The 12,381-nt window shown below is 43.6% G+C and overlaps 1 protein-coding gene across 2 annotated transcripts in view; it reads left to right on the top strand.

Annotated features, from left to right (window-relative positions):
• Positions 1-12,381, top strand: part of shank3a (SH3 and multiple ankyrin repeat domains 3a) — a 1,183,771-nt gene that overhangs the window by 499,516 nt on the left and 671,874 nt on the right. For both annotated transcript variants that reach the window (XM_078553129.1, XM_078553130.1), the window contains exon 4: positions 10,638-10,841. In XM_078553129.1, the coding sequence (XP_078409255.1) occupies positions 10,638-10,841 (204 nt within the window). The remainder of the gene's footprint in view (positions 1-10,637; positions 10,842-12,381) is intronic.

Below are 12,381 nucleotides of genomic sequence, written 5' to 3'. Positions count from 1 at the left end.
AATATATGTAGGCAACACCCAGTGCATTCCCTTCTTCAACCTTCCCTGTTGCCTCACCAAAAAATTCAACTAGCTTAGGCAAACATGATCTGTCTTTCACAAATCCATGCTGTCTCACCTTAATTAACTCAAGCCTCTCCAATTGCCTGTTATTTTTTTTTCCCCTGACCATTGTTTCTAAAACTTTACCCACCACTGATGTTCAACTGATTGGCTTGTTGTTACTAGGAAACACTATCTCTTGAACAAGGCTGTCAGATTTTCTACTTTCCAATTTACTAGCATCTCCCTATATCTTGGGAAGATTGGAAGATGATGACAACCCTTTCCATTATCTCCACCCCCACTTCCTTTAACAACCTGGGATGCAAGCCATCTGGATCAGGCAACTTATCCAGTATAAGCATATTCAGCCTTTCCAGTACACCCTGCCTATCAGTGTTCACTCTCTCCATTACCTCTACCATCTCCTGTCAGTATTTTGTCAGCATTCCCTTCCTTAGTAAACACCAATACAAAGTACTTGTTAAGTATTCTAGCCTAGCACAGTGCCCCTTAGCATGTATCATCTTCCTTTTCTGTAATTGGACTCCACCCTGCTGTCTCTTATTACCCACTCACTACTTGCATGTTCTTATGGTAACTGACAATGTATGAACTGGAATACGAAGGACTTGAAGTCACGTTTCAGCTATACAAAGCCCTGGTTAGACCACACCTGGAGTACTGTGAACTGTTCTGGGCATTGCACCTTATGAAGGATATACTGGCCTTGGAGGAATTGCAATGTAGATATACTAGAATGATACTAGGACCCCCAAGTGTTAAACTAAGAGGAGATTAAATAAACTAGGTTTGTATTCCCTGAACTTTAGAGGGTTAAGGGGTGATTCAATCCAAGTTTTCAAGACGTTAAAGGTATCAAATAGGGTAGATTGGGAGAAATTATTTCTGTTAGTTGTGGAGTCTAGGGCTAGGGAGTATAGTCCAAAAATTAGAGCCAAACATTTTAGGAGAGAAATTAAGAAACATTTCTTCACTCAAAGGGTGGTAGGAGTTTGGAATCTCTTCTGCAAGTGACAATTAATGCTGGTTGTTAATTTTAAAACTGAGATTGATAGATTTTTGCTAACCAAAGATATTAAGGAATATGGGGCAAAAAGGGGTACATGGAATTAGGCCACAGATCACCCATGATCTCACTGAATGCTGGAGCAGGCTCAAGGAGTTAAGTGGCCCACTGTTCCTATTTTCCTACGTCCTATGCACCAATTTTGTGTCTTTGGACCCATGCCCACCAGGAGTGAGATGGAGGTTGCCCCAAAATGCAGCACAGCTGTGAATGGTGGTGGACAATTAAATAACTCACTGGAGGAAGAGGCTCCACAAATACCCTCATCTTCAATGATGAGGGAGCCCAGCACATCAGTGCATAAGATGAGGCTGAAGCATTTGTAACCATCTTCAGGCAGGAATGCCGAGTGGATGATCCACCTCGGCCTCCTCCGGAGGTCCCCAGCATCACAGATGCTAGATTTCAGCTAATTCAATTCACTCCACATGATATTAACAAACGACTGAAGGCACTGGATACTGCAAAGGCTATGGGCCCTGACAATATTCCGACAATAGTACTAAAGACTTGTGCGCCAGAACTTGCTGCACCCCTAGCCAAGCTGTTCCAGTACAGCTACAACACTGGCATTTACCCGGCTATGTGGAAAATTGCCTAGTTATGTCCTGTACACAAAATGCAGGACAAATTCAACCTGGCCAATTACCGACCCATCAGTCTACTCTCGATCATCAGTAAAGGGAGGGGTCATCAACGGTGCTTTCAAGTGGCACTGTTGCTGGTTCAAAATCCTGGAACTCCTTCCCTAACAGCACTGTGGGTGTACCTACACCACATGGACTGCAGCGGTTCAAAAAGGCAGCTCACCACCACCTTCTCAAGGGCAATTAGGGATGGGCAGTAAATGCTGGCCTAGCCAGCAACAGCCACATCCCATGAATGAATTTAAAAGAAAACCTAGAAAGAACAGAGAGATGGGACCTTCATTGAATGAATATCCAGGATCCAGACCTCCTCAAAGTTGCAGCATTCACTTCTATACCATTGACACGCCTCGGTGCATAGTACCATATACCTGTTACCAATGCCTTATGGACAATGCACAAAAGCTATTCGGAAAATTACACATAGGATGAAGGGCTAGTCTCAGGTTTCCCACAGCTTCATACGTACTTCAGCAATGTTTGTACCAAATGTTTATACTCTGTTTCACAAGCTACTCTTGAAAACTTAATGGAATTTTGTTAGCCATGAAATAGGTTTGATTTACTGTTGCAGTCACTGACAGCTTTTTATTGTGTGCTTGTTATGTTTTTATTGTAACAGTGATACATGCGCTTTGAACAATTTTATTTAAATGGAGACTCTTTATCAGGACTGGCAGGAGGGCAACAGTGAAAGAGATTTGTACCATCTGAAAACTTCAAATACCAAAGGACTGGATAGGTCAGTGGGTCAGAGGCTGGCCATTCACATTTGAAAGCTGAGCTAACCCACACCAGACAGAAATAAGTGGGGTTGTTTAATGGGATGGGGTAGAGTGAGCTTACTCTCTACTCTGCTGCACCTGCCCCAGGAGGTTTTGATGGGATAGTGTAGAGGGAGCTTTAGTATTTGTATAATCCATGTTGTAATAGCCCTGGGAATGTTTGATGGACCATTGTAGAGGGAGTGTTATTCTGTGTTTAAGCCATGTCGTCCTGAGTTGGGAATGAGGCAGTGTCGATGGAGATTTACTCTGTTCCTAACTCTTACTGTACATGCACTGCGAATATTTGATGAGATAATGTTGAGGGAGCTTTACTCTGTCTCTCCGTTTTTATAATCAGCACAATGTGCAGTATCTCTGCATTTATAAGGTACTCACAGTGCTGTATGCTTGATCATTGTGTTTGCAGACCAACAGGAAGGAAACATTGCTGGATCTGGTTCTGGGGAATGAAGTGGGTCAAGTGGATTCAGTGTCAGTAGGAGAATGTTTAGAGAACAGCGATCATAGTGTTATAAGGTTTAGGTTAGTGATGGAAAATCATTAGGAACAATCTAGAGTAAAAATGCTTATTTGGAGGAGGGCCAATTTCAGTAGGGTGAGAACAAACCTGTCCCAGGTAAATTGGAATGAAAGATTGGCAGCCAAAACTGTAACTGAACAATGGGCTGTTCTTAAAGAGGGAGATGTTGGGGGACAGTTGAAGGGAAAGGTAGGGTAAACAAAGGCAGAGCTCCCTAGATGATGAAAGGGATAGTGAATAATACGAGGTAGAAAAAGGGTGCATATGGCAGATGTCAGATTGATAATACAAATGAGAGCTAGGCTAAATGTAAGGAGTTCAGAGGGGAAGTGCTAAAGGAAATAAGAAATGCAAGGAAAGAGTATGAGAAGATACTGGCAGCTAACATAAGAGGAATCCAAAAGTCTATGTAAGCTTAAAAATAATTAAGAGGTCGTGGGAGGAGGGGTGGAACCAAAAAGGGGGTCTATACATGGAGACAGAGGGCATGGCTGAGATACTAAATGAGTATGTAGCATCTGTCTTTACCAAGGAAGAAAATGCTGCTGAAATTAAGGTAAAAGAGGAGGCAGTTGAGATACTGAATGGGCCAAAAATTGATAGAAGAAATATTCAGAAGGTTGGTTATACTTAAAGTTAAGAAATCACCAGGACCAAAAGGGATGCATGGAGGATGCTGAGGGAATTAAGGGCAAAATTGAAGGTTACAATACTCTTGTTATTGTTAGATTAATACAAAATACTTAATGAGTTTGCAGAGGTATACGAAACAGGAACTTCATTGGAACACACCTTACTGCTTTGGCTTACATCTTCCATGAAGCTATACGAGAGACCAAATCATGTGATGTTGCATCACTTCCTGTGATGATGTACTATTATATGATTAGCATATTAAATGATTAAAATGAACCAATTAACAGCCCAATATCCAATATAACACATTAAACTACACAGGTCACTGGCCATAATCTTCTAATGCTCCTTAGAAATAGGTTTGATGCCTGAGAACGGGAGAATTGCAAATGGTGCAACTTTTTAAAAAAGAACAGTAGAAGGATAAACCCAGCAACTACAGGCCAGTCACTTTAACCTCTGTGGTGTGAAGCTTTAAAAAACAGCAATCTAGGACAAAATTAATGGTCACTTGGACAAGTGTGGATGAATTGAGGAAAGCCAACATGGATATGTTAAAATTGCATTAAACTAACTTGATTGCAGTTTTTGATGAGGTAACAGAGAGGGTTGATGAGGGTAATGCAGTCAATGTGGTGTATATGGATTTTCAAAAGATGTTTGATAAAGTGCCAGAAAATAGACTTGCCAGCAAAATTGAAGCCATAGAATAAAAGGGAATATGGCAGTGTGGATACAAAGTGTCAGGAAACAAAGTAGTAGTGAAGGGTTGCTTTTTGGATTGGAGGAAGGTATACAGTGGGATTGATCCTAGGAACAGGGCTTTCTTGATATATATTAATGACCTAGACCTGGGTGTACAAGGTATAATTTCAAAATTTGCAGGTGGCATAAAACTCTGAAATATTGTGAACTGTGAGGAAGATAGTGTTAGACTTCAATAGGACACATTAAGGCTGGTGGAATGGGCAGACAGGTGGCAGATGAAATTTAATACAGAGAAGTATGAAGTGAAACAAAAGCGAAATACTGCAGATGCTGGAAATCTGAAATAAATACAGAAAATGCTGGAAATACTCAGCGGGTCTGGCAGGTTGAGAAACTGGTTAAAAAAAGGCATATGGGATCCTGTGCTTTATAAATAGAGGCGTGGGGTTGGATTTTTGTGGAGGAAGCAGGATATTTGAGTTGGGAAACTTCTTGACCCGGTAGACCAGCCTGCTTAAACATAGAGGCCCCACCCACCATATTTTCATTCAAGAGAGGTGGGGGTGGTATAGTGTCAGGCTCACCACCTCCATAGGCAGGCCTGAGGTGACAACAAAGGCAGGTGGATAGCCAGGCCAGCAAGTTGGAGCACCCAGCTCTGTTTACTGAGACATCAACCCAGTTTTGATCATGAATGTCAGGCCCTTAAACTTTCATCCCTCACCTCCCACCCCCCACCCCACCTCAACCCCACCCACTCCCGTGGCCACTCCATGCCACCCATATCCCCAAGTTACCTCATTTTAAAAGGACTCTGGGCATTTAAATCACTTAAGATTATTACACTAGAAATCCCAAGCAGTGTTTTTTTTCAGTTTTTTTAATGCATGAGTGTTTTTGCCAATGGGAAACTATTGTAATCCATTCCCAACATTTACACAATGCTGATCAATGTAATGGTCAACTTAACTTTGCAATATAATTAATCATTGCAGTAAAAACACATCTAACTTACAATACAGCATCTAACTATTGAAACAGGATTTTTTTGGATTTCAAAGATTGTCTATAAAAGAATTCCAGGAGTAGATGACTTTATATTTTTGGCATTCAAAGATGAAATTTTGAGAGTGCAGAGTTTGCATGTTCCTGTCAGGATTAAAGGCAAAGTTAACAGGGCATAGGGAACCTTGGTTTTCAAAGGATATTGGTGATCTATTTAAGAAGAAGAGAGAGGTGTACAGCAGGTATAGGCAACAAGGAGCAAATGAGGTACTTGTAGAGTATAGAAAATGTAAGAAAATACTAAAGAAGGAAATCAGGAAGGCAAAAAGAAGACATGAGGTTGCTTTGGCAGATAATGTGAAGGTAAACCCGAAGGGTTTCTACAAGTATATTAAGAGTAAAAGGATAGTAAGGGACACAATTAGTCCCCTTGAAGATCAGAGTGGTCATCTATGTGTGGAGCCTCAAGAGATGGGGGAGATCTTAAACAGTTCTTTTGCATCAGTATTTACTCAAGAAACTGGCATAGTGTATAAGGAAGGAAGGGAAACAAGCAGTAGTGTCATGGAACATATAGAGATTAAAGAGAAGGAGGTGCTTGCTGCCTTACAGCGAATAAAGGTAGATAAATTCCCCGGGCCTGACATGATATTCCCTCGGACCTTGAGGGAGACTAGTGTAGAAATTGCAGGGGCCCTGGCAGAAATATTTAAAATGTCCTTAGCCACGGGTGAGGTGCCGGAGGATTGGAGGGTAGCTCATGTTGTTCCGTTGTTTAAAAAAGGCTCCAAAAGTAAACCAGCTAATTACAGGCCAGTGAGCCTGACGTCAGTAGTAGGTAAATTATTGGAAGGTGTTCTGAGAGATCGGATATACAATTATTTGGACAGCCAAGGGCTGATTAAGCATAGTCAGCATGGTTTTGTGCGTGGTAGGTCGTGTTTAACGAACCTTGTAGAGTTTTTCGAGGAGGCTGCCAAGAAAGTAGATGAAGGAAAGGCTGTGGATGTTGTCTACATGGACTTTAGTAAGGCCTTTGACAAGGTCCCACATGGGAGGTTAGTTCAGAAGGTTCAGACACTTGGTATCCATGGAGAGGTTGTAAACTGGATTCGAAATTGGCTGTGTGGGAGAAGACAGAGAGTGGTAGCGGATGATTGCTTCTCAGACTGGAGGTCTGTGACTAGTAGTGTGCCTCAGGGACCTGTGCTGGGACCATTGTTGTTTGTTGTCTATATCAATGATTTGGATGATAATGTGGCAAATTGCATCAGCAAGTTTGCTGATGACACTAAGATTGGAGGTGTTGTGGACAGCGAGGAAGGCTTTCAAAGCTTGCAGAGGGATCTGGACCAACTGGAAAAATGGGCCAGAAAATGGCAGATGGAATTTAATGCGGAAAAGTGTGAGGTGTTGCATTTTGGAAGGACAAACCAAGGTAGGACATACACAGTAAATGGTAGGGCACTGAGGAGTGCGGAGGAACAAAGGGATCTTTGTTCAGATACATAATTCCCTGAAAGTGGCATCACAGGTGGACAGGGTTGCAAAGAAAGCTTTTGGCATACTGGCTTTCATAAATCAAAGTATTGAGTATAGGAGTTAGGATGTTATGGTGAGGTTGTATAAGACATTGGTGAGGCCAACTTTGGAGTATTGTGTGCAGTTCTGGTCGCCTAACTACAGGAAGGATATCAGTAAGATTGAGAGAGGGCAGAGAAGATTTACTAGGATGTTGCCGGGTCTTAAGGAGTTGAGTTACAGGGAAAGATTAAACAGGTTAGGACTTTATTCCTTGGAGCGTAGAAGAATGAGGGGAGATTTGATAGAAGTTTACAAAATTATGAGGGGTATAGACAGAGTAAATGCGAGTAGGCTCTTTCCACTTAGATTAGGAGAGATAAACACGAGAGGACATGCCTTTAGGGTGAAAGGGGAAAGGTTTAGGGGGAACATTAGGGGGAACTTCTTCACTCAGAGAGTGGTGAGAGTGTGGAACAAGCTACCATCTGACATGGTAAATGCGGGATCACTCTTAAGTTTTAAGAATAAATTGGATAGATACACGGATGGGAGAGGTCTGGAGGGTTATGGACTAGGTACAGGTCAATGGGACTAGCGGAATAATATTTCGTCACAGACTAGAAGGGCCGAATGGCCTGTTTTCTGTGCTGTCGTGTTCTATGGTTCTATGGTTTCCCCACTTGGGACTGGGATGCTCCCATGGTTCACACCTCCTCGGAGAGGCTGTGAACTATGTCTATTTACTGAAGGGGCCCAACTTCACTAAAATATTTCAACATTGCAATGGAACTGCCAAGGGCAAGGGTGCTGTGTACTGGCTGACTGCCCACGCTCTTATTACATGCCAGCGAATATTGTCGGAAATGGGAGAGGGGATCCCGGAATCAGGTCCTGCCTGCCATTTTTAAAGGGCTCCCGAATTGTCTCAACTCAGTGAATATGCGGGCCGTAGAGTACAAAAGCATGGAAATTACCATGAACCTTTTATAAAACACTGGTTCAGCCTCTGTGTCCAGTTTTGGCCACTGCACTTTAGGATGTGAAGGCTTTAGAGGGGGTGCAGAAAAGATTTATGAGAACGACTCCAGGCATTAGAGGCTTCAGTTATGTAGATAGATTGGAGAAACTGGGGTTGTTCTGCTTAAAGAAGAGAAGGTTGAGAGGAGATTTGATAAAAGTGATCAAAACTATGAAGGGTTGAGACAAAGTAGATAGAGTGAAACTGTTCCCGTTAGTGGAAGTAGATAGAGTGAAACTGTTCCCATTGGTGGAAGTAGATAGAGCGAAACTGTTCCCGTTGGTGGAAGTAGATAGAGTGAAACTCTTCCCGTTGGTGGAAGTAGATAGAGTGAAACTGTTCCCGTTGGTGGAAGTAGATAGAGTGAAACTGTTCCCATTGTTGGAAGTAGATAGAGTGAAACTGTTCCCGTTGGTGGAAATGTTGAGAACTAGAGGACACTGCTTTAGGTGATTGGCAAAAGATCTGGCTGTGTGTGAGAAAACGTTTTTACATGGTGAGTGGTTAGTGTCTGGAATTCACTGCGTCAGAGTGGGGTTGAGACATATTTAATCATGGCTCTCAAATGGGAATTGGATAAGCACTGTGGAGAAAACATTTAGGCCAGAATTTTTAGCTCCTTGGGCAGGCGCACACTCCAGACCCAATCGAGCATAAAATGACGCGTGGTGACATCGGGCGAGTGTCCCGACATCATTGCGCACTTGTGCGATATTTCAGTGGGCGGGTGCACGCCGGAGTTGGCAGCACGCCCGCCGACAATTAAAAGGCTTTTTCAGGCCACTAAAGTAATAATTGAAAGAATTTTTTTGCTGCCCTCCCAACCTTACAGTTGGCAGGCAGGTGAAAAGGCCAAGTGGCCTTTGCACTTTTTCGGAAACCTCATCCACGGGTGGGGTGAGGTTTCCAACAGCAAATAAAAATAAGCTAAAAATTTTCACATTTCATTTATAACATGTCCCTGCTCATGTGACAGAGTCATATGAGGGGACATGTTTTATAACATTTTTAATATCTTTATTTTTAATGTTTTAAACTGCTCATCTCCCTGAGGCAGCTCTGTGCCTCAGAGAGCTTTTCCAGAGCACACATGCACGGAGTGCACACTCGCCCTCCTCCCTCTGCCCTGCCTCAGGCCTTAATTGGCCCGCCAGGGTGAAATCGCTGTCCAGCCCCGAGCGCGGTCAGCTTTCCGCCTCCACCAAGCCCGCCCGACGAGGGGAAAATCCTCCCCTTGGGCTCTGGGGAAAGGTTATGCCAGAGAGTCAACATGAACACAACGGCCAAATGGCCTTTTCCTGTGCTGTAACCATTCTGCGATTCTATGATTTTGTATTCATAACATAAATGCAGTGCTGATTCTTCGTATATATACTATATGCAGTGCTGCATTTCTGTATTTTGAGAGGTTCAGCAGAATGATGTTTAGAATAATGAGAGGTGATTTCATTGAAGGTCTTGTGGTGCAGTGGTAGTGTCCCTGCCTCTGGGACAGAAGCTGCAGGTTCAAGTGCCACTTCAGGAATTGACTGTCACGGTAGGTGCATTCAAATTGTGGCCAAAGAGGTTGATTAGCAGCCTGTAATTCCTTCCAGTACAGCGCCAAGTGTGGGAGAGTTTCCTGGAGGCAATGGCAAACCATTGCAGTACTTTGCCAAGCATAATCATGGACCAATCCAATGGAAGTCTGTGGTCGCCAATGTCCTCTTAGGACATGGAACCTGAAGGAGGAGGAGGGTTTCATTGAAATATATAAAATTCTGAGAGTGCTTGACAGGCTAGATTCTGAGAGGCTGCTTCCTCTGGCAGAGTCGAGAACTGGGGCATAGCCTTTGGTTAACACGTCGGCCATACGGAGACTAGTGGAGGAGAAACCTCTTCACGCAAGAGGTTGTGAATCTTTGAAATTTGCTCCTCCAGAGGGTCGTGGATGCTCAGTCATTGAGGACATTCAAGGCTGAGATCGATAGATTTTTGAAGGGATATGGGGATAGGGTGGGAAGGTGGAAGTTAAGGCCGTAGATCAACCATGATCTTATTGAATATCAGTGCAGTTTCAAGGGGCTGTATGGCCTACTGCTGCTCCTATTTTGTATATTCTGCATGTTGCTGTGTCCCAGCCTGTTTGAAGGCTGCTGCAGAGAGAAACATGGCTGTGTACAACCAGAGTCCAATTCACTAATATGCTGAATTTTAAGCAAACGGATTTAAATTACTTGTGCTATTTGATTTTACATTCAAGGAATTTACAGGGGAGCATGGGTTGAAGGCACCATTGGTAAAGTCACTGATCTGTGTGTTACTGACTCACGCACAGCAGATGGCCTCAGGTTGCAGTGCTGGCCTGTGATGGGCTCAATAATATATGTGTATACATCGGTGTGTCTGTGTGACTTGTGTGTAGTGAGGAACGCAGTGAGTTCAGTTATCCTACCCACCCTTACCAACATAGACAGGCCTTCCCACAGTCACTGCCTGGGGTCGGGAGAATTGGTGAGCTGCCAGAGGGCAGCTAGCTCACAAGGCAGGGAGTTTCCACTTCTGGAATGGGGAGAGCATGGTGTGGGTAAGGACAATATTGTGCGAGTGTGGTGTTGACTAGAGAAATCTGATGAGACGTGAGCTGCTTTATTAATTCTTTGCACCTTCTGTTTTCCAGAAATGCATGAGGTTCAACCTTGATGCTCCCGTGTGGGTGTCTAAGCAACGGATTCTGTGCACTCTCAACCAGACGCTGAAGGATGTACTAAACTATGGGCTCTTTCAACCAGCATACAACGGGAGGGTGGGGAAGTTTCTGGATGAAGAACGTCTGCTCCGAGACTACCCGACACCCCCTGACACTCCCATACCATACCTAGAGGTGCTCAATTTAACTTGTGTCTGTGTATCTGGGGAACTGTGCTTTTTTTTTTCTGGCACCACTCCTTTGGAGCGCAGAAAAGAAAGAAAAACTCGCATTTATATAGCACATCAGGACATTCGAAAGCATTTTGCAGTCAATTAAATACTTCTGAAGTGAAGGAACTGTTGTAATGTAGGAAATTTGGCAACCAATTTATGCACAGCAAGCTGCGACATCCAGCAATGAGATGTGTGACCAGATACAAAAACAGAATTACCTGGAAAAACTCAGCAGGTCTGGCAGCATCGGTGGAGAAGAAAAGAGTCGACGTTTCGAGTCCACATGACCCTTCAACAGAACTGAGTGTAGTTAGGAGAGGGGTGAAATATAAGCTGGTTTAAGGTGGGGGGCGGGGGGGGAGAAGTTGAGGGTGGGGTGGTTGTAGGGACAAGCAAGCAGTGATAGGAGCAGATAATCAAAAGATGTCACAGACAAAAGGATCAAAGAGGTGTTGAAGGTGGTGATATTATCTAAGAAAAGTGCTAATTAAGAATGGATGGCAGAACACTCAAGGTACAGCTCTAGTGGGGGAGGAACGCAAACTGGAGGAACAGCACCTCATCTTCCGACTAGGCACTTTACAGCCTTCCGGGCTGAATATTGAATTCAACAACTTTAGATCTTAAACTCCCTCCCCCCATCCCCACCCCGTTTCTTCCCCCTCCCTTTTGTTTTTTTCAATAATTTATATAGATTTTTCTTTTCCCACCTATTTCCATTATTTTTAAATCTACAACTAATACCTTGTCAGTCTTTCCACCCCACCCCCACTAGAGCTGTACCTTGAGTGTCCTGCCATCCATTCTTAATTAGCACTTTTCTGAGATAATATCACCACCTTCAACACCTCTTTGATCCTTTTGTCTGTGACATCTTTTGATTATCTGCTCCTATCACTGCTTGCTTGTCCCTACAACCACCCCACCCTCAACTTCTCTCCCCCCGCCCCCCACCTTAAACCAGCTTATATTTCACCTCTCTCCTAACGACACTCAGTTCTGTTGAAGGGTCATGTGGACTCGAAACGTCAACTCTTTTCTTCTCCACCGATGCTGCCAGACCTGCTAAGTTTTTCCAGGTAATTCTGTTTTTGTTTTGGATTTCCAGCATTCGCAGTAGATTTTTGTTTTTATATCTGTGTGACCAGATAATCTGTTTTAGTGCTGTTAGGTGTGGGAGAAATATTGACGAGAACACCAGGCAGATCTCCCCTGATCTTCTTCTAGTAGTACCATGGGATCTTTTGCATTCACCTCAAAAGAAAGGCAGGGCCTTGGTTTAACGTCTCTTCCAAAAAACAGCGCAGCTGTCCCTCAGTACGGCAGTTGAGTGTCATGTTCTCAAGTCTCTGGAGTGGGGCTTGAACCCAAGTTCTTCTGACTTGCAGGTGAAGGTGCTTGAGCATAGGCTGACCCAGAATGCTCGCAGGTGAAGAAACCCTCTTCCCAGGCTGCTGCATGTTAACCAGGCCCAAATTTCTTCACGCAGTGGGAGTCTG

The sequence above is a fragment of the Cetorhinus maximus genome, chromosome 12 (genome assembly GCF_964194155.1).
Source record: "Cetorhinus maximus chromosome 12, sCetMax3.hap1.1, whole genome shotgun sequence".
NCBI classification, from domain to species: Eukaryota; Metazoa; Chordata; class Chondrichthyes; order Lamniformes; family Cetorhinidae; genus Cetorhinus; species Cetorhinus maximus.
This window is presented reverse-complemented; position numbering and strand designations above follow the sequence as displayed.